The sequence below is a fragment of the Berghia stephanieae genome, chromosome 9 (genome assembly GCF_034508935.2).
Source record: "Berghia stephanieae isolate SIO BIC M18660-M18661 chromosome 9, UCSD_Bste_1.3, whole genome shotgun sequence".
NCBI classification, from domain to species: Eukaryota; Metazoa; Mollusca; class Gastropoda; order Nudibranchia; family Aeolidiidae; genus Berghia; species Berghia stephanieae.
Window position 1 is genome coordinate 37,201,775 of NC_088368.1, and position 24,363 is coordinate 37,226,137.

General features: G+C 34.3%; 1 protein-coding gene across 1 annotated transcript; it reads left to right on the top strand.

The window, feature by feature from the left end:
• The first annotated feature begins 8,398 nt into the window (after positions 1–8,398).
• On the top strand, positions 8,399–8,779 carry LOC144979217 (uncharacterized). The gene has a single exon (XM_078925826.1). It carries the CDS (start codon positions 8,399–8,401, stop codon positions 8,777–8,779), a length of 381 nt encoding a protein of 126 aa, XP_078781952.1.
• Positions 8,780–24,363: the final 15,584 nt, after the last annotated feature.

Here is a 24,363-nt window from a genome sequence, read left to right on the forward strand (position 1 = left end):
ACATAAACAAAATATTCGTATAATGATAAATTCGCTCTATTATTCATGTTAATTAATCAATGATGGAATCATACTCAACAATCTTCAATTTTTTTCATAAAATTGTTGACTATATTCATTTTTCGAGTTTTACAGTGACCAAAAAGAAACATTTGGTATTTTGGAAATTATCGATCTTTTTACGTTTTTCGGTGAAAATTCGAAAATTTTGAATTTTTCAAGTTTTTGATGGAATTTGACCATTTGTAACATTTTTCGTGTAAAATTTGACGATTAAACAAAATCATACGAATACTTGGATGAAATGGAAGATTTTGAGCATATTTTGAGTTGTACAGTGTTTCTAAAAACTAAAACTATTGGACTTGCAAAAAATTTAATTTTCACGTTTTTTGGTGATATAAATTTAAAAAAAAACTCGAATTCGATGTCAAAATTTTTGATAGTCCCAAATTTTTACTTTTTAACCTTGTACAACTCGAATAATGCTCCAATTCCACCCGATTTTTTAAACGTTTTGCTTGGGTAAAATTTGAAGATTAAAAAAATAAATTTCAATTTTTTTCATGAAATACTAGAATTGGAGCATTATTCGACTTGTACAATGTCAAAAAATTAAAGTTTGGGACTTTCGAAAATTTCGAATTTTTGAATTTAAAAAAAATAATTTTTCATCATGATAATTAAATTTGTTTGAAAGTCCAAAAGTTTTAGTGAACACTGTACAACTCAAAAAATGCTCAAAATCATTGAAATATTCGCATAATTTTGTTTAATCGTCAAATTTTCTTTTGAAATACTGGAATCAGAGCATTATTCGAGGGTTTTTAGGGGTAAAATTTAACGCTTTTTTCATTTGACTGTTTTTTCAAATTTCCGAGTTTGATTATTCCTCGAATTTGTGCAATAAATTAAAAATAGAAGATTTGGAGCATTTTTCGAGTTGTACAGTGTTCTAAAAACTAAATCTTTTGGTCTTTCGAAAAATTTAATTTTCACGTTTTTTGGTGAAACAAATTTTTTTTTAACGAACGTGAAAAATTCGAAATTTTCGAAAGTACTAAATTTTTATTTTTTAACTTTGTACAACTGAGGACTTCCGGTAGCGTCCCGCTGAGTGGCGGACATAAAGAAGTAAGGCAGGCGTTTAATTTTGTTATTTTTGTTTTCTTTATGGCGCTGATTTCTTAATATTTGAGTCGTTTCTCTTCACGCTGGGAAGTTTCGGAAAACCTCCCTCTTCTCTCTCCCCCGCCACCCTCCTATCTATCGCTTTCCTTTTTTTTGTGTGTGTGTTTTTTTTTCGTTTTTTTTTCTAAACTTGTATTAAAATAAATAAGGTAATAATAAAGTTATATTCACGTATACAGGCCGAAACAATCACACACGAACACGCACACACACGCACATACAGACTTTCTATCTCCCTTTTTCTTTCTCTTTCTCTCTCTCTCTCTCTCTCTCTCTTTCTCTCTCTCTCTCTCTCACACTCTCTCTCTCTATCTCCCCCCCCCACCCTTCTCTCTATTTCTCTGTGGTTTTTTTGTTTTTGTTTTTTGTTACTAATTTATTTGTCACACACATACACACACACACACACACACACACACACAAACCTATATACACAATCATTTTGCAAAAAAGTCTCACATTAGTGGATTTTGAGTAATTTAATTTATATATAATTAATGAATAGGTCTGCAGTCTTGCCTGTATTTTTAAAGGTGGAGGAGGACGAATATTTCAAATTTCCGGGTTTTTGAGAATTTGAGGTAATCTTCAAATTTTTTTTCAGTCGAATTTGAGCGTTTTTCAATGTTCCAAAAAAATTTGGGACTTTCGATTTTTGACATAATTTTGGGTTAAATCTAACGATTTTTTCAAATTTCCGAGTTTTCGATAGTTTTATGAAATACTTGAAACTTGTTGTACTGTGTTCAAAAAACTAAAACTTTTGGACTTTCGAACATTTTTAATGTCCACGTTTTTTGGTGAAACAAGTTAACAAAAATAACGTGAAAATAATTCGAAATTTTATTAAGTCCCAATTTTTCCTTCTTTAACATTGTATAACTCGAATAATGATCCAATTTCAGCCAATTTTTTAATGTTTATTTGGGTGAAATTTGAGGATTTAAAAACAAATTTTCAATTTTTTGTCTTGAATACTGGAATTGGAGCATAGTCGATTTTGAGCATTTTTCAATGTTCAAAAAATCATTTGGGACGTTCGATATTTTTACATTATTTCTCGTGATTTTTTCAAAGTTCCGAGTTTTCAATAGTTTTATGAAATCCTTGAGATTTTGCATGATATTTCAATTTTCGAGTCTTACAATGTTCAATAACTAAAATTAGGGATTTTCGACATTTTCGATTTTTACACGTTTCTCGGTGAAATTTGACGATATTTTCAAATTTCCGAGTTTTCGATTATTTAATGAAATCTTCAATTTTTTGCATAAAATTGTTGATTATCTTCATTTTTCGACTTTTACAATGACCAAACAGTAACATTTGGTATTTTGGAAATAATCGATCTTTTCACGTTTTTCGGTGAAAATTCGAAAATTTTGTGTTTTTCAAGTTTTTGATGGAATTTGACCATTTGTAACATTTTTCGTGTAAAAATTGACGATTAAACAAAATCATACGAATACGAATACTCCAAAAGTTTTAGTGAGCACTGTACAACTCGAAAAATGCTCAAAATCTTCTATTTCATTGAAATATTCGCATAATTTTGTTTAATCGTCAAATTTTCTTTTGAAATATTGGAATCGGAGCATTATTCGAGGGTTTTTAGGGGTGAAATCTAACGCTTTTTTCAGGGTGACATTTGTCTGTTTTTTCAAATTTCCGAGTTTGATTATTCCTCGAATTTGTGCAATAAATTAAAAATAGAAAATTTGGAGCATTTTTCGAGTTGTACAGTGTTCTAAAAACTAAATCTTTTGGTCTTTTGAAAAATTTAATTTTCACGTTTTTTGGTTAAACAAATTTTTTTTAAAACTTAAAAAATTCGAAATTTTTGAAAGTACTAAATTTTTATTTTTTAACTTTGTACAACTGAGGACTTCCGGTAGCGTCCTGCTGAGTGGCGGACACAAAGAAGTAAGGTAGGCGTTTAATTTTGTTATTTTTGTTTTCTTTATGGTGCTGATTTCTTAATATTTGAGTCGTTTCTCTTCACGTTGGGAAGTTTCGGAAAACCTCCCTCTTCTCTCTCCCCCGCCACCCTCCTATCTATCGCTTTCCTTTTTTTTGTCCTTTTTTTCATTTTTGTATTAAAATAAATAAGGTAATAATAAAGTCATATTCACGTATACAGGCCGAAACAATCACACACGAACACGCACACACACGCACATACAGACCTTCTATCTCCCTTTTTCTTTCTCTTTCTCTCTCTCGTTCTCTCTCTCTCTCTCTCTCTCTATCTATCTATCTCCCCCCCCTTCTCTCTAGTTCTCTGGGTTTTTTTGTTTTTGTCTTTTGTTACTAATTTTTTATTTTTTTAGCACACACACACATAAACACACACATTTGACCATTTGTAACATTTTTCGTGTAAAATTTGACGATTAAACAAAATCATACGACTACTTGGATGAAATGAAAGATTTTGAGCATATTTCGAGTTTGACAGTGTTCAAAAAACGAAAACTATTGGACTTGCAAAAAAAGAGGACTTCCGGTAGCGTCCCGCTGAGTGGCGCACATAAAGAAGTAAGGTAGGCGTTTAATTTTTTTATTTTTGTTTTCTTTATGTGACTTTCGTAATTTTTGTGTACACTTTCTTATTACTTTCGGTTAACGTTATCATTATAATTGGTGTTAAGTAAAAGTTAGATTAAATTGCGGTAATGTTACATAGTTTAGTGGCCTTCCTTTTCTCAGATACAACCTTCCCTAGGGGATAGTTTCACTATTGTTTTCCTTTTAGTTATTTGACTCTCTTCCCTCACATATTATATTATTGTTATTATTATTACTACTATTTTTTATTTGTTTTGGTCAGGATATGTAATGTGTAGTGGGATAAAGTAGAATATTATTAGGGGATAAATTGCTCTCCATTTTCCCTTATCTTCTCTTACATTCTTTGGGAGACCTTACGCGGGCTCCAAGCGCTGCATTTCTTAATATTTGAGACGTTTCTCTTAACGCTGGGAAGTTTCGGAAAACCCTCATCTCTCTCTCCCCCCCCCCTCCTCTCTATCTTTTAGCACACACACACACACATACACACGGACACAAACACACACACATACACACATACACACACACACACACCTATATACACAATCATCTTGCAAAAAGTCTCACATTAGTGGATATCGAGTAATTTAATTTATATATAATTAATGAATAGGTCTTCAGTCTTGCCAGTATTTTTAAAGGTGGAGGAGGACAGTCGGTTCACTACATACAAGATATGATTTGCGGCGGAAAGGTCGGGAGGGGATGGATCAGTTTTACAATGAGAAAAAATTGTTTTTTTTTTTTTTTTGAAATTTTTGATCTTTTCCCTTTTTTTTTTGATGAAAATTCGAAAATTTTGAATTTATCATGTTTTTGGATAGAATTTGACATTTTGTAACATTTTTCGTGTGAAATTTGACTATTTAAAAAATACATACGAATATTTGAGTGAAATAGAAGATTTTGAGCTTTTTTTGGGGTTTTACAGTGTTCAAAAAACTAAAAGTTTTGGACTTTCGATAAACTTAATTTCACGTTTTTTGGTGAAAATTGACAAATTTTTCAAATTCCGAGTTTTCGAGAATTTGATGTAATTTTCAAATTTTTGCATGAAGTAGTCGACTTTCAGTACTTTCCGAGATAGACAATGTTCAATAAGTAATATATGGTATTTTCAATGTTTTCGATCTTTTCAGGTTTTTTAGTGAAATATGACAATTTTGTCAAAACTCCGAGTTTTCAACAGTTTAATGAAATTGTCGAATTCATGCATGAAAATAGTTAATTTTGAGCATTTTTCAATTCGAGTTGTACAATGTCCAAATAAAAAAATGTTGGACTTTCGAAAATTTTGAATTTCTCGAGTTTTCTTTAAACGCTCTTTTCAAGTTTATAGGTGACATTTGACGATTTTTTAAAATCTCCGAGTTTTCGACATTTTGATGATTCTTCGAATTTGGGACTTTCGAAAATTTAGAATTTTTCCAGTTTTTTTTTTTGTGGGGGGGGGGGGGGGAATTGACTGGTTTTTTTTCAAATTTCGAGATTGATTATTCCTCTAATTTGTGCAATAAATTGTCGATTTTGAGCATTTTACGAGTTTTGACATTGTTGAAAAAGTAAAATTTGGGATTTTAGAAATGTTCCTTTTTCACGATTTTTGGTGACTTTTAACGATTTTTTAAATATCTCGAAGATTTCGATTGTTTGATGAAATCTTGGAATTTTTCATGAAATTTGTGATTTTTTTCGAGTTGTATAATGTTAAAAAATAAAAACACTTTGGATGGAATTTGACCTTTTGTAACATTTTCGTGTGAAGTTTGACGATTTAATACAATATACGAATATTTGAGTGAAATAGAAGATTTTGAGCATTTTTCGAGTTGTACATTGTTCTAAAAACTAAATCTTTTGGACTTTCGAAAAATTGATTTTCACGTTTTTTGGTGAAACAAATTTTTTTTAAAACGTGAAAAATTCGAAATTTTCAAAAGTACTAAATTTTTATTTTTTAACTTTGTACAACTGAGGACTTCCGGTAGAGTGGCAGACATAAAGAAGTAAGGTAGGCGTTTAATTTTATTTTTGTTTTCTTCATGTGACTTTCGTAATTTTTGTGTACCTTTTCTTATTACTTTCGGTTAACGTTATCATTATAATTGGTGTTAAGTAAAAGTTAGATGAAATTGCGGTAATGTTAAATAGCTGAGTGGCTTTCCTTTTCTCAGTTACAACCTTCCCTAGGGGATAGTTTCACTATTGTTTTCCTCATAGTTATTTGACTCTCTTCCCTCACATATTATATTATTACTATTATTATTATTACTACTATTGTTTATTTGTTTTGGTCAGGATATGTAATGTGTAGTGGGATAAAGTAGAATATTATTAGGGGATAAATAGCTCTCCATTTTCCCTTATATTCTCTTACATTTGTGTGAAATTTGACGATTTAAAAAAAGAATACGAATATTTGAGTGAAATAGAACATTTTGAGAATTTTCGAGTTGTACAGTGTTCTAAAAACTAAATCTTTTGGACTTTGTTTTGGTCAGGATGTTTAATGTGTAGTGAGTTAAAGTAGAATATTATTAGGGGATAAATTGCTCTCCATTTTCCCTTATCTTCTCTTACATTCTTTGGGAGACCTTCCACGGGCTCCAAGCGCTGCATACTTGCATACTGCATTTCTTAATATTTGAGTCGTTTCTCTTAAGTTTCGGAAAACCTCCCTCTTCTTTCTCCCCGCACCCCTCCTCTCTATCCCTCTCATTTTTTAAAATATTTTTTATTTGTTTTTTTTTTATTTTTCTTTTTTTTTAATGAGTTGTATTAAAATAAATAAGGTAATAATAAAGTTATATTCACGTATAGAGGCCGAAACAATCACACACGAACACGGACACACACGCACATACACACTTTCTATCTTCCTTTTTCTTTCTCTTTCTCTCTCTCTCTATCTCTTTCTCGTTCTCTCTCACTATCTCGCCCCCGCCCCCCCCCCTTATCTCTATTTTTTTGTTTTTTTTTTGTTACTAATTTTTATTTTTTTAGCACACACACACACACACATACACCCGTCGCACACAAACACACACACACACACACATACACACACACACACACACTCATATACACAATCATTTTGTAAAAAAGTCTCACATTAGTGGATGTTGAGTAATTTAATTAATATATAATTAATGAATAGGTCTGCAGTCTTGCCTGTATTTTTAAAGGTGGAGGAGGACAGTCGGTTCACTACATACAAGATATGATTTGCGGCGGAAAAGTCGGGAGGGGATGGATCAGTTTTACAATGAGAAAAAAAATTATTTGGTATTTTTGAAATTTTTGATCTTTTCACGTTTTTTCGGTGAAAATTCGAAAATTTTTAATTTATCATGTTTTTGGTCAGAATTTGACCTTTTTTTTAACATTTTTCGTGTGAAATTTGACTATTTAAAAATTATATACGAATATTTGAGTGAAATAGAAGATTTTGAGCATTTTTCGAGTTTTACAGTGTTAAAAAAACTAAAAGTTTATGGTATTTTTCAATGTTTTCGATCTTTTCAGGAATTTTGGTGAAATATGACAATTTTGTCAAAGCTCCGTTTTCAACAGTTTTATGAAATTTTCAAATGAGAATAGTTAATTTTGAGCATTTTTCAATTCGAGTTGTACAATGTCCAAATAATGAAATTTTGGACTTTCGAAAATTTTGAATTTCTCGAGTTTTCTTTAAACGCTCTTTTCAAGTTTATAGGTGACATTTGACGATTTTTAAAAATTTCCGAGCTGTCGACATTTTGATGGTTCTTCGAATGTGGGACTTTCGAAAATTTAGAGTTTTTCCAGTTTTTTTTTTTGGTGGGGGGGGGGGGGGGGGGGGGGGGGGGGGGGGGAATTGACTGATTTTTCAAATTTCCGACTTTGATTATTCCTCGAATTTGTGCAATAAATTGTCGATTTTGAGCAATTTACGAGTTTTACATTGTTGAAAAAGTAAAATTTGGGATTTTAGAAAACACGATACACGCTACATGCTACACGCTACACGTAACACGTTACATGCTACACGCTACACGCGACACGTTACATGCTACACGCTACACGCGACACGTTACATGCTACACGCCACACGCTACACACTACACGTTACACGCGACACGTTACATGCTACACGCTACACGCTACACACTACACGTTACACGCGACACGTTACATGCTACACGCTGCATTATACACGTTATATGATTCATGATACACGCTACATGCTACATGCTACATGATACACGTTACTTGATACATTTTACATTCTACACGCTACATGTTACATGCTATACGTTACACGTTACATGCTACACGCGACACGTTACATGCTACACGTTACACGTTATGTGACTTTCGCAATTATTGTGAACCCTGTGGGGATCTCCGTTTCCTACGAACTACGAAGACTTACCACATACTGCTGACTGCAAGACTACACTTACACGCCAGATCAGACAAAACGTAAACACGAGAGAACTCATTAAATTTATAGAATTCACTACACATTGCTTTCATTGTTTGTTGTTTCCAGTAAAGAAGATGCTACATTGGTGACCCCGACTTAAAACAACTTATATTATTATTATTACAATTTACCAGTTCAACTCTTAACAAGAACATAATAATAATAAACATGTCTATCGACGCCGTGGCTTTGAAATTGCCCACATTCTGGACCACTTGTACTTCAGCGTGGTTTGCACAAAGCGAGGCACAATTTGCCTTACGTGATATAGCAAGCGATGAAACAAAGTACTACTATGTAGTGGCTGCCTTAGACTCAGACACAGCAACTAGAGCCCTTGCTATTCTATCATCACCACACAAGGAAGGTAAATATGAAATACTGAAAAACTTCCTGCTGTCTGCATTCGGCCTCTCGGAAACAGAGAGAGCGAAATCTCTACTCAACATGAATGGTTTGAGCGACTTAAATCCATCTGAGTTAATGGACAGGATGTTAGTGCTCGTCGGCAAACACAAGCCCTGTCTGCTCTTCAGACAGTTATTCTAAAGACAACTTCCAGCAAACATCAGACTTCCATTAGCAAACTCGTCCAATCTGGATGATTACAGGGCACTTGCCAGAGAAGCTGACAATTTTTTCTACGCTGCTCACTCAAACTCTTTTCAATTTCTCATACTACTTGTGAAGTTGACACACGAACCATGACCAGTGAAATAGATTCCCTCTGCTGGTACCATCAACGGGTTGGTTCAAATGCCCGTCGATGTGCACAAACATGCAAACTCTTCAATTCATTCAAGAAAAACAAGAAGGAACAGGGAAACGCCAAGCCGGGTCAACAGTAGATTCTGCTGTCGACGCGGATTCTTACTCAGCCAACGCACCCACATCAAAAAATCTCCAACTCATCGTCGTCGATGAAAATTCAAACCGACGTTTTTTAGTAGATACTGGAGCTCAAGTATCTGTCACACCCGCCTCTGCACCAGACAAAAGCTTGGGTTCCTCTGATCTCGCATTACAAGCTGCTAATGGTTCTACAATAAAAACATACTACATGCTACACGCTACATGCTACACGCTACACGTTACACGTTACATGCTACACGCTACACGCAACACGTTACATGCTACACGCTACACGCTACACGCGACACGTTACACGCTACACACTACACGCTACACACTACACGTTACACGCGACACGTTACATGCTACACGCTACATTATACACGTTATATGATACAGGATACACGCTACATGATACACGATACATGCTACATGATACATGCTACAAGCTACATGCTACATGCTACATGATACACGTTACTTGATACATTTTACATTCTACACGCTACACGTTACATGCTACACGCTACACGTTACACGTTACATGCTACACGCTACACGCGACACGTTATATGCTACATGTTACACGTTATGTGACTTTCGCAATTTTTGTGTAACCTTTCTTAATTTTCGAGTTGTACAGTGTTCTAAAAACTAAATCTTCTGGACTTTTTTTTTCTTTTTTTTAGTGAGTTGTTTTAAAATAAATAAGGTAATAATAAAGTTATATTCACCTATACAGACCGGTAAAATCACACACGAACACGCACACACACGCACATACACACTTTCTATCTCCCTTTTTCTTTCTCTTTCTCTCTCTATATGTATCTCTCGTTCTCTATCTCCCCCCCCCCTTTGTAAGTTGTGGTAATGAGTTATGAAGATGAAGGAAGATTGAAAATTATTATTAACTCAAGACATTGTTGATTTTGCCTGTAAGGGTGAAACAGGAAGTGAACAAACCCTTGTTTATTTTTGTATAACAAAAAAAAAACATCGTTGAAGGATTTATTCACATAATTATAATATCAAGGATAATAATAATAAAATCAAGATAGAGGATGAGTTTACACTCAACATCCCCCCATAAACTCATCCCTCATGACTAAAAAAAAAAGGTTTACATCGTATAGAACCATCATGTTACAAGTTACAATATAAAGCATGAAGTAATGGTAGGATATGAATTAAGTCATGAAAGATGTTGAAATAGCATCAGCATCATTTTGATAATGATTTATTTAGATTTAGATGAGATGCTATTAGATTGGTATCATTAACTTGTTCAGTATTCAAAATCTTAGAAGAAAAGTGATTAATGGAAAGCAACTGTGTAAATTCCCTTTAGGTAGAAATTTTATAAGTCTTATCTCCCTTGGTTATTGAGTTATGCTTTATCTCACACAAAAATTGAGTAGGTAATAGATTGAATCAAAATAAAATGAAAAGAAGATGTGGGATTTTCACATGTAATCTCAATATGCATTAGAATGATATTCTTGAAAAGAGAAAAAAGTGCAGTTTATATTCAATGCAAATAAAATATATGATTATATTCATGTTTTAAAAAAAAAGGATTTTGAGTTGTTTTTAACAAACATCTGGTAGTACATGATTTTTATTCTCCCATTAAAATTGAAATGAACTTGTTGTTCCTGATTTTGCTCACTGGTTTTGTGAAAACATCTGCTAAGTTGTCTTCAGTTGGGACATAAAACAGATTCAATTTTCCATTAGCAATTTCATCCCTGACAAAATGATATTTAATGTCAATATGCTTGGAACGTTGGTGTTGAACCGGGTTCTTAGATAGAGCTATCGCACCTTGATTATCACAAAGTAAGGAAAAGTTATCAATTTTATTTCCTGTCATATCTGAGAGTAATGCACATAGAAATTTGCCTTCTTGTGTGGCGGCAGCGAGCGACATATACTCTGCCTCGCAGGTTGAGAGGGCAACTGTTGATTGTTTCTTTGATTTCCAGGAAATCAAAGGACCTTCATTGGATATCTTAAATCTATACCCAGAAATACTCTTTCTGTCCTCAGAATTTGCCCAATCAGCATCACAATGACCTGTCAGTGTAAATTCATTATTAGTGGATTTTCTGAATGTTAGCATTTTGTTTGCTGTACCTTTTAGATATATCAGTACATGTTTTGCCATGATCAGATGAAATGAGAGAGGATTGGACATAAATTGTGACAATTTAGTAACTACATAAGCAAGGTCAGGTCTGGTACAAGTCATTATATAGATCAAGCCTCCAACTATCTCTCTGTACCTTGATGCTTCTTCTTCTGAACATTTTTCATTTTCATTGTTACATTTATTTGTGTTCACTTCACATGGTGTATACCTAGGTTTGCACTCTGACATGTTAAATTTTGCAAGCAGTTTCTGAGTGTATTTGCTTTGGCACATTGAAACCTCATTTTTAGTTTGGTTAAACTCAATACCCAGAAAGTATTTCAATACTCCTAGATCTTTCATTTGAAATTTTGCTTTCAAATTTTCTTTGACCTTTTGTAAAGCATTTTGATTATGAGAAGCAATAAGTAAGTCATCGACCCATGCTATAAAAACAATTATGTCATTTGTTTCACACTGCCCATCTGGTTTCTTTACATAGACACAGGGGTCTGAAAGAGATTGGGAAAATCCTTGTTCTGTCAAATGTTCATGCAAGGTTTGGTTCCAAAGTCTACCGCTTTGCTTTAACCCATACAGTGACTTCTTTAATCTCAAAACAAGTTTCTCATTGGTTTTACCTTTTATATTGAAACCATGAGGCTGTTCAACAAATATTTCTCTATCAATTGGCGCATTCAAGAAAGCTGCCTTGACATCCATTTGGTGAATGGTCATTTTGTGATTTACAGAAATTTGCATCAGAGTTCTTATTGAAGTCATGCGGGCTGTGGGTGAAAATGTTTCCCTGTAATCTATATTCGGTATTTGGGAGTAACCTTTTGCCACAAATCTTGCTTTGTATTGGTCTTCTTTACATGGATTTTCTTTAATTGTATAAACACATCTCCCCCCCCCACTACATCCCTGCCAGGTGGTAAGGATGTTAGCTCAAATGTATCATTTTCAACCAGAGTCCTCATTTCCTCTTCCATAGCCTCCTGCCATTTCTCTGCAACAGGGCTAGACATGGCATCATTGTATGATTTGGGAATATTATGGATTGCATTGTAAAAATAATGGGTAATACATTCATCACAATTTTCATGCAAATTATTGATCAAATTCATACTTTCATCAATTGCATCATCATTGTCATTCAAATAATAGTCATTTAGATAACTAGGTTTCTTTCTAGTTCTATTTGTTTTGTTTTCAGTGGTATTTTGATTGACATTAGGACTAATGTTATCATTTTCATCATTGGAATTGGGAGTTTCTGCATTAGCATTCTTATCCGAATGATTTGGTTTTGACTGGAAATTGACATCTTCTAAGAAATGTTCATTTGGTGGAGTTGGAATTGAGTAAGGAATTTGTTTCTTTTGTTCTTCAACAAAAATTGATTCTTGATCATTATCATTAGAAATTTCATCATTGTTTTTGTTGGAAATTGTGTTTTCAAATTTAACACATCTTGCTCTTTGTACATTTTCAGTTTCTGGAAAATATATGAGATAAGCCGGGCTTTCTTTATCATAACCGACAAAAATTCCTCTTGAGGCTCTTGCATCCAACTTTTTTTGGTTTGGGTTAGTGCATAGCACGTTTGTCCAAATTTGTGCATTTTATCATAATCAGGTTTCTTGCCTGTTAGAGCCTCAAAGGGAGTTTGTGTCAATCTGTTATTTATACATCTATTTCTAATGTAAACAGAAGCCATAAGGGCATAGGACCATAAATATTTGGGTAAATTTGCTTCTAACAGTAGACATCTGGCCATCTCGAATAGCGTTCTCCATTGTCTTTCACTGGTGCCATTTTGGTGGGGTGAATATGGTGCAGACTTTTCATGTTTAATTTTGTTTGAAATCAAAACGTTCTTAAATTCAGTAGAGGTAAATTCACCACCGTTGTCTGACCGTACACATTTTACCTGTCCGAAAGGAGAGGAATCTGCTAGAAATTTCTGAAAACCTTTCACTGTGTCACTTTTGTTCTTTAGCAGATATGTAGCACACACACCAGAGTAGTCATCCACACAAACGAGAGCGTATCGAAAACCATCTTTTGCAGCAGGATCTATCGGCCCTGCCAAATCGAGGTGAATCTTCTCCAGCGGCTTTGTTGCTCTTGAGTCAGGTACTCGACTTCTCGCGTTTGTCATTTTCCCGAGCACACAGGTTGAACATTCAAAATTGTCATTTGGATTTGTAATTTTAATGTGTCCAAGAGAACCTAGTTTTCGAATGTCCTCACAGTTGCAGTGCCCTAGAATTTCGTGCCAGGATTGAAGAGATTTTTCTTTCATAGTGGATTTCTTCACTGTATTTATGAAATATAAATTTTTACATTTTGACACATCGATCACACTTCCATTAAATTCCATTGAAGCAGAATTTTCTTTGAAAATAACCGAAGCTCCATCACTCGTTGCAGCAGACACGGATAAGATGTTTTGGTCGAATTCGGGTACAAACAATGCGTTTTTGAGAACGATTTGCTGTGGTTCTCCGAACGAGTTGAAAACGTTGATTTTTGCATCCCCTCGGCCTTTGACAATACCGAACGACTTTTGACCGTTGGCCAGTTCAATGGCATGATTTGTAGCTTGAAAGTCAGACTCGAGGTGGGTGAACAGACTTTTGTCTGTGATGATATGTGTTGCTGCACCGCTATCTACAAGAATTCTTTTGACGGAGTGGTCGTGTTGGTTGATTGGTTCATTTTCGTTGAACTTGTGTGTCCAGATATGGAAGTGTGAATGAATGGGGCTGACCGTTGTCATCCATGGATTTTGCGGAATGTTTTTGCTTTCTGCAGAATCTAGTATCGTGGGTAGTACTCTTGCAGACTTCACACCACGGTTTTGTTTCTTTCGGCATTCCTCGGTGTTGTGGTTTTTCATTTTACAGTTTCTGCACCATTTTTGCTGGAAGGTACTAGTACTTGTTTTGGGTCTGTAACCCTGTGTGGTCGTTGCCATTACTGTAGAGTTTTCTGTTTTGATATTTTGTTCTTCATTTCGCAGACTTTCTTTGAATTCGCCGAATGTCTGTGGGGTTTCTCTCTGAGTTACGACAGCTATGAAGGATTTAAATGAGTTTGGTAGGCCTTTTAATACCATGGCTACCAGCAAACTGTCACTAATAATAATAATAATAATAATAATAATAATAATATAATAATAATAATAATAATAATAAATAATAATAATAATAATAATAATAATAATACTTTATTGCATCCCAAAAAGGAAATTTTTTGTACAGACGTGTTATAATTTACACAATAAAAATACAATGGAAATAGGATGTATATATATAAAAAAAAATAATAAATAATAAAAAAAAATAAAAAATAAAAAAAGGAGCAGCTCTATAACCAGAGCTGCCCTTTATAATATGAATAATATCAACACTGTAAAATAGTTAAAACTGTCACTATAAATTGAAAATTGAAAAGATTGAAAAACAAATAAATTAATAAATTAATATTTATATTTAAAAAAAAAGTAAAAATGAGAAATAATTATATAAAATGATTATTGCTTGTTGTTATAAAGCCTAATACTGGACGGCAGAAAAGATTTTCGGTGTCTCTCTGTTTTCGTTGAAATAGAGAAAGGGCGACCACTTCTTTCTGACATAATAATTGATGGTCTTAGTGGATGATACTGGTCATTTAATATTTTAGTTATTTTAGTTATACAAAATTTCTCGTATAAAAGATCTACATCGTCAACATCATTTATATAGCGTTTAATGGATTTTTTAATATTTGAATTTATTTTGTTCCTTTCCACTGCGAAGCAATTGCCTCCCCAAGCTGTTATACAAAATGACAAAACACTTTCGATTACTGCTCTATAACATAATGTGCAGAGGGTTTTATCTATTCTAAACTGAGAGAGTTTTGATAAAAAATATGTACGTCTGCACATCTTATGCCTAATTATTTTCAAGTGTCCATCCCACTTGAGCCTGTCATCAATCGTTACACCAAGGTATTTGTAGTGAGGAACTCGCTGGACGAATTGGTCCTTTAATTTTAACGGTTCTATCGGTTCCTTCACTCTCCTAAAGTCAATCACTAGCTCCTTTGTCTTGCTTATGTTAAGCTCTAGGTGGTGGGCATCACACCAAGACACAAATCTATCAATTTCTTGCCTATAAGCCACTTCGTTGCCATTTGTTATGAGACCTTGAAGAGCGGTGTCATCTGCAAACTTTATTAAAGGTACACTCAGGTTTTGACTTATACAGTCATTCGTGTATATTGTGAATAATACAGGGGACAATACACAACCTCGAGGAGCACCAGTATTTGTAGTTATACAGGAAGATTTGTTTTGTCCTAATTGAACATATTGTGCTCTCTCCGTAAGAAATTCGAGCACCCAAGCAATTATATACTTGTTTAAATTCAGACTAGTCAATTTTTGAACAACCAACTGAGGTTGCATTGTATTGAACGCTGAAGAAAAATCTGCAAAAAGCAATCTGCAATAGCTCCTAGCGTGATCTAGATGCCTGTAGATGTTGTTTGTAAACAGCAAAATCTGCACGCCTGCAGTTTTCAACGAAGCAGCAGCAGTCTCTGCACGTAATCTGTGACAGATTCTGTGTTCGATTTTAGAAGCGATGTCAGCACATTATACAGGGTGATAATACGGGCTTTGCCTTTTGGTTGGTAATGTGTTCTAAGAATAGCGAGAGCTTCTTTACCTTTGTTTTTGGCATCACGCATCACTAAAGAAAGAGAGAGGTCGTCTAGACACTGGATCAGTTCGGCGTAGGCGATTGCATTTTCTTCTTCATCTACTTGTATTTCTTTGTCATTGAAGACATGTATCTTCTTGAGCCGCATTAGCCCAAGGAATTTGTGTTTCCCATAACTCGTAATTTCTTTCCTCCCCGTTGAAGGTGGGTATTCTGTAGGTTGACATTTTAAGGATTGTTTACTTAACCTCAGACTTCGTAGAGTTTGTTTACTCACGGTAATTTATTTACCTAATACATCAGTGCATGACTGGGCCCATAACCTGTAAGTTGTGGTAATGAGTTATGGGGATGAAGGAAGATTGAAAATTATTATTAACTCAAGACATTGTTGAGTTTGCCTCATAGAATTAAACGAATGAGAATACGTACGAAGCCTAAAAAGTGTCCACCAATGAAAGCATTCAGCGCCATTTTGTTGTTGGCTGAGAATGTAGTAATTACCACTCATTCGGTATCTATGTCAACATAACGACACAAGAAAAACAACAAACAATATCAAAATCCACAATAAAATGTTTCAGAACTGTTGCGTATATTTATGGCACAACGAAGCTGTCAAAAAATGAAGTTAGAGAATGTGTGTAATCATGTATTATAATAACCTGTAATGTGTTTTCCAACCACCACATCATCTACTACTACAACCACCACCACAATATCATCACTAACACTACTACTACAACCACCAGCCCCACATCATTATCACTACCACTACAACTACACCACCACCAGCACATCATCATCACTACCACTACTACAATCACCACAACCACATCGTCATCACTACCACTACTACTGCAACCACCACCACCATATCATCATCATTACCACTACTACCACAACCACCACCACCACTACTACTACAACCACCACCACATCACTACCTCAACTACTACAACCACCACCACAATAGCATCACTACCACTACTACTACAACCACCACAACCACATCGTCATCACGACCACTACTACTACAACCACCACCATATCATTACCATTACCACTACTACTGCAACCACCACTACCACCATATCATGACCATTACAACTACTACTACAACCACCACAACCACATCATCATCACTACCACTACTACTACAACCACCACCACATCATCATCACTATCACTACTACTACAACTACAACCACCACCACATTATCATCGCTACCACTACTACTACTGCAACCACCACCACCATATCATCATCATTGAAATATATATATTTTTTAATTGAGCTTTATATAGTGCAATATCTACTAAATGTGCTCAAAGCGCTTTACAAGGGGTCCCTGGTCAACATTCAACATGTAGGACGGGACATGACGCCTGTTAGGCGATATTACAATTTTTCGGACAAAGACAACTCTGTTAACGGCCAGGTACTCATTTTACACCTGAGTACGGTGAGAGAATGTGAGTAAAGAGCCTTTTCCAAGGACTCAACTATGCGCCGAGCGCGAGGCTCGAACCCAGGACCTTCCGATCCGGAAGCGAGTATCATACTACTAGACCACATAGCCGCATCATTACCACTACTACTACAAACACCACCACCACATCATCATCACGACCACTACTACTACAACCACCACCACCACCATATCATTACCATTACCACTACTACTACAACCACCACCACATCATCATCACTACCACTACTACTACAACTACAATCATCACCACCGCCACATCATCATCACTATTACTACTACATCTACAACCACCACCAACACCACATCACCTCACTAACACTCAGTACTACAATCACTACCATTAGGTTTTGGATCTTTACTTCATTTGAAATAAGGAAACTTCGGAATTGTATTTGGCATTGTGTTTATATATCATAATATAATTCTAATCAGTTATCTATTTAGAACTAGATACTATACAATATGTATGCCAAATACCACCCCAATTCCCCTTTCTTGTGTGCGGGAATTCCTCTTTCGGCATTGAAATTGAGTGTGAGAGAGTCATCACTACACACATAAACAACAGAAACAATTTAAAAACAAGACTATGACACGCAACCACTCACACACGAGGCTATACTATTTATCCTTTTCTCTATATAGAATAGGACAAGACAAACAATAGCTTGACTCTCGCTACACTTCGCATTGATGTTTGTCGTCTCACGAGTTCAACTCTCGGTCGACCTGTCAATATTCCTTTTTGCCTCGGACGTAATCATTAATAGAATGTTGTGTGGTTTTGACCGTGAATAAAACCTTAAGAAGTCACATTTATATCATTTTAGAGAGATCGTTTTGAATAATTTTGAGTTAAACGAGCGAGCAGCAACTTGTTTTCATGAACGACCGATCAGCGCTTGTTTACTATAGTAACGCGATTCCCAGCCAACATCAAAATGGCGGATATTTTTCTCATCGAGGCCGCTGGTTGGTTAGCCAATAAGAGCACCGTACGGTTTCCATTGGGTAAATTCCTTGGTTTGCCTGTAAGGGTGAAACAGGAAGTGAACAAACCCTTGTTTATTTTTGGATAACAAAAAAAAAAAAACATCGTTGAAGGATTTATTCACATAATTATAATATCAAGGATAATAATAATAAAATCAAGATAGAGGATGAGTTTACACTCAACACCCATCTCTCTATTTCTCTGGGTTTTTTTTTTTGTTTTTGTTTTTTTGTTCTAATTTTTTGATTTTTTTAGCACACACACAAATATACACACGGATGCACACACACACACACACATACTCACAGACACACACACACACACACCTATATACACAATCATTAGTGGATATTGAGTAATTTAATTTAATTATAATTAATGAATAGGTCTGCAGTCTTGCCTGTATTTTTAAAGGTGGAGGAGGACAGTCGACCCCTCCTCTCTATCCCTCTCATTTAAAAAAAAAAATTTATTTTATTTATTTTTTTTTATTTTTTTTTTTAATGAGTTGTATTAAAATAAATAAGGTAATAATAAAGTTATATTCACGCATAGAGGCCGAAACAATCACACACGCACACGGACACACACGCACATACACACTTTCTATCTTCCTTTTTCTTTCTCTTTCTCTCTCTCTCTCCATCTCTTTCTCGTTCTCTCTCTCTATCTTCCCCCCCCCTTCTCTCTATTTTTTTTGTTTTTGTTTTTTGTTACTAATTTTTTATTTTTTTTAGCACACACACACACACACATACACACACACACACTCATATACACAATCATTTTGTAAAAAAGTCTCACATTAGTGGATATTGAGTAATTTAATAAATATATAATTAATGAATAGGTCTGCAGTATTGCCTGTATTTTTAAAGGTGGAGGAGGACAGTCGGTTCACTTCATACAAGATATGATTTGCGGCGGAAAAGTCGGGAGGGGATGGATCAGTTTTACAATGAGAAAAAAAAATTATTTGGTATTTTTGAAATTTTTGATCTTTTCACGTTTTTTTTTGGTGGAAATTCGAAAATTTTTAATTTATCATGTTTTTGGATAGAATTTCACATTTTGTAACATTTTTCGTGTGAAATTCGACTATTTAAAAATTATATACGAATATTTGAGTGAAATAGATGATTTTGAGCATTTTTCGAGTTTTAAAGTGTTCAAAGGACTAAAAGTTTTGGACTTTCGAAAAATTTAATTTCACGTTTTTTTGGTGAAAATTGACAAATTTTTCAAATTTCCGAGTTTTCGAGAATTTGATGTAATTTTCAAATTTTTGCATGAAGTAGTCGACTTTCAGTACTTTCCGAGATAGACAATGTTCAATAAGTAATATATGGTATTTTTCAATGTTTTCGATCTTTTCAGTTTTTTTGGTGAAATATGACAATTTTGTCAAAACTCCGAGTTTTCAACAGTTTTATGAAATTTTCCAATTCATGCATGAAAATAGTTAATTTTCAGCATTTTTCAATTCGAGTTGTACAATGTCCAAATAAAAATTCAATTTCTCGATTTTTCTTTAAACGCTCTTTTCAAGTTTATAGGTGACATTTGACGATTTTTTAAAATTTCCGAGTTGTCGACATTTTGATGATTCTTCGAATGTGGGACTTTCGAAAATTTAGAATTTTTCCAGTTTTTGGGAGGGGGGGGGGGGAATTGACTGTTTTTTCAAATTTCCGAGTTTGATTATTCCTCTAATTTGTGCGATAAATTGTCGATTTTGAGCATTTTACGACTTTTACATTGTTGAAAAAGTAAAATTTGGGATTTTAGAAATGTTCTTTTTCACGATTTTTGGTGACTTTTAACGATTTTTAAAATATCTCGAAGATTTCGATTGTTTGATGAAATTTGATGTTTTCTTTATGTGACTTTCGTAATTTTTGTGTACCCTTTCTTATTACTTTCGGTTAACGTTATCATTATAATTGGTGTTAAGTAAAAGTTATATTAAATTGCGGTAATGTTACATAGTTGAGTGGCTTTCCTTTTCTCAGTTACAACCTTCCCTAGGGGATAGTTTCACTATTGTTTTCCTCATAGTTATTTGACTCTCTTCCCTCACATATTATATTATTACTATTATTATTATTACTACTATTGTTTATTTGTTTTGGTCAGGATATGTAATGTGTAGTGGGATAAAGTAGAATATTATTAGGGGATAAATTGCTCTCTATTTTCCTTTTTCTTCTCTTACATTCTTTGGGAGACCTTCCGCGGGCTCTAAGCGCTGCATTTCTTAATATTTGAGACGTTTCTCTTAACGCTGGGAAGTTTCGGAAAACCTCCCTCATCTCTCTTTTTTTAAGTGAGTTGTATTAAAATAATTAAGGTAGTAATAAAGTTATATTCACGAAAAAGGCCGAAAAAATCAAACACGAACACGCACACACACGCAAATACACACCTTCTATCTCCCTTTTTCTTTCTCTTTCTCTCTCTCTATCTCTTTCTTGTTCTCTCTCTCTATCTCCCCCCCCCCTTCTCTCTATTTCTCTGGGGTTTTTTGTTTTTGTTTTTTGTTACTAATTTTTTGGGTTTTTTTTAGCACACACACAAACATACACACGGACGCACACACACACACACACACATCAACACACACACACACAGACACCTATATACACAATCATTTTGCAAAAAGTCTCACATATATATTGGGATATCGATTAATTTAATTTACATATTATTAATGAATAGGTCTGCAGTCTTGCCTGTATTTTTAAAGGTGGCGGAGGACAGTCGGTTCACTACATACAAGATATGATTTGCGGCGGAAAAGTCGGGAGGGGATGGATCAGTTTTACAATGAGAAAAAAAATATATGGTATTTTTCAATGTTTTCGATCTTGTCAGGTTTTTTGGTGAAATATGACAATTTTGTCAAAACTCCGAGTTTTCAAGAGTTTTATGAAATTTTCCAATTCATGCATGAAAATAGTTAATTTTGAGCATTTTTCAATTCGAGTTGTACAATGTCCAAATAAAAAAAATGTTGGACTTTCGAAAATTTTGAATTTCTCGAGTTTTCTTTAAACGCTCTTTTCAAGTTTATAGGTGACATTTGACGATTTTTTAAAATCTCCGAGTTGTCGACATTTTGATGATTCTTCGAATGTGGGACTTTCGAAAATTTAGAATTTTTCCAGTTTGGGGGGGGGGGGGAATTGACTGTTTTTTCAAATTTCCGAGTTTGATTATTCCTCTAATTTGTGCAATAAATTGTCGATTTTGAGCATTTTACGAGTTTTACATTGTTGAAAAAGTAAAATTTGGGATTTTAGAAATGTTTTTGTTTTCTTCATGTAACTTTCGTAATTTTTGTGTACCTTTCTTATTACTTTCGGTTAACGTTATCATTATAATTGGTGTTAAGTAAAAGTTAGATGAAATTGCGGTAATGTTAAATAGCTGAGTGGCTTTCCTTTTCTCAGTTACAACCTTCCCTAGGGGATAGTTTCACTATTGTTTTCCTCATAGTTATTTGACTCTCTTCCCTCACATATTATATTATTACTATTATTATTATTACTACTATTGTTTATTTGTTTTGGTCAGGATATGTAATGTGTAGTGGGATAAAGTAGAATATTATTAGGGGATAAATTTTTCTCCATTTTCCCTTATATTCTCTTACATTTGTGTGAAATTTGACGATTTAAAAAAAGAATACGAATATTTGAGTGAAATAGAACATTTTGAGAATTTTCGAGTTGTACAGTGTTCTAAAAACTAAATCTTTTGGACTTTGTTTTGGTCAGGATGTTTAATGTGTAGTGAGTTAAAGTAGAATATTATTAGGGGATAAATTGCTCTCCATTTTCCTCTTACATTCTTTGGGAGACCTTCCACGGGCTCCAAGCGCTGCATACTGCATTTCTTAATATTTGAGTCGTTTCTTTTAACGCTGGGAAGTTTCGGAAAACCTCCCTCTTCTTTCTCCCCGCACCCCTCCCTCCTCTCTATCCCTCTCATTTTTTTTTATTTGTTTTTTTTTTTATTTTTCATTTTTTTTTAATGAGTTGTATTAAAATAAATAAGGTAATAATAAAGTTATACTCACGTATAGAGGCCGAAACAATCACACACGAACACGGACACACACGCACATACACACTTTCTATCTTCCTTTTTCTTTCTCTTTCTCTCTCTCTCTCTATCTCTTTCTCGTTCTCTCTCTCTATCTCGCCCCCCCCCCTTATCTCTATTTTTTTTGTTTTTGTTTTTTGTTACTAATTTTTTATTTTTTTTTAGCACACACACACACACTCACACACACATATACACCCGTCGCACACAAACACACACACACACATACACACACACACACACACACTCATATACACAATCATTTTGTAAAAAAGTCTCACATTAGTGGATATTGAGTAATTTAATTAATATATAATTAATGAATAGGTCTGCAGTCTTGCCTGTATTTTTAAAGGTGGAGGAGGACAGTCGGTTCACTACATACAAGATATGATTTGCGGCGGAAAAGTCGGGAGGGGATGGATCAGTTTTACAATGAGAAAAAAAATTATTTGGTATTTTTGAAATTTTTGATCTTTTCACGTTTTTTTTTGTTGAAAATTCGAAAATTTTTAATTTATCATGTTTTTGGACAGAATTTGACCTTTTTTAACATTTTTCGTGTGAAATTTGACTATTTAAAAAATATATACGAATATTTGAGTGAAATAGAAGATTTTGAGCATTTTTCGAGTTTTACAGTGTTCAAAAAACTAAAAGTTTTGGACGTAATATATGGTATTTTTCAATGTTTTCGATCTTTTCAGGAATTTTGGTGAAATATGACAATTTTGTCAAAACTCCGTTTTCAACAGTTTTATGAAATTTTCAAATGAGAATAGTTAATTTTGAGCATTTTTCAATTCGAGTTGTACAATGTCCAAATAATGAAATTTTGGACTTTCGAAAATTTTGAATTTCTCGAGTTTTCTTTAAACGCTCTTTTCAAGTTTATAGGTGACATTTGACGATTTTTAAAAATTTCCGAGCTGTCGACATTTTGATGATTCTTCGAATGTGGGACTTTCGAAAATTTAGAGATTTTCCAGTTTTTTTTTTTTTTGGGTGGGGGGGGGGGGGGGGGGGGAATTGACTGATTTTTCAAATTTCCGAGTTTGATTATTCCTCGAATTTGTGCAACAAATTGTCGATTTTGAGCAAGTTACGAGTTTTACATTGTTGGAAAATTAAATTTGGGATTTTAGAAAACACGATACACGCTACATGCTACATGCTACATGCTACACGCTACACGTAAACCGTTACATGCTACACGCTACACGCGACACGTTACATGGTACACGCTACACGCGACACGTTACATGCTACACGCTACACACTACACGTTACACGTGACACGTTACATGCTACACGCTACACGCTACACACTACACGTTACACGCGACACGTTACATGCTACACGCTGCATTATACACGTTATATGATACATGATACACGCTACATGCTACATGCTACATGATACACGTTACTTGATACATTTTACATTCTACACGCTACATGTTACATGCTACACGTTACACGTTACATGCTACACTCTACACGCTACAAGCGACACGTTACATGCTACACGTTACACGTTATGTGACTTTCGCAATTTTTGTGTACCCTGTGGGGATCTCCGTTTCCTACGAACTACGAAGACTTACCACATACTGCTGACTGCAAGACTACACTTACACGCCAGATCAGACAAAACGTAAACACGAGAGAACCCATTAAATTTATAGAATTCACAACACATTGCTTTCATTGTTTGTTGTTTCCAGTAAAGTAGATGCTACATTGGTGACCCCGACTTAAAACAACTTATATTATTATTATTACAATTTACCAGTTCAACTCTTAACAAGAACATAATAATAATAAAC

What these genes read in the sequence shown, in the direction of transcription:
- LOC144979217 (XM_078925826.1), top strand. Translation starts at nt 8,399, where the DNA reads ATGTCTATCGACGCCGTGGCTTTGAAATTGCCCACATTCTGGACCACT.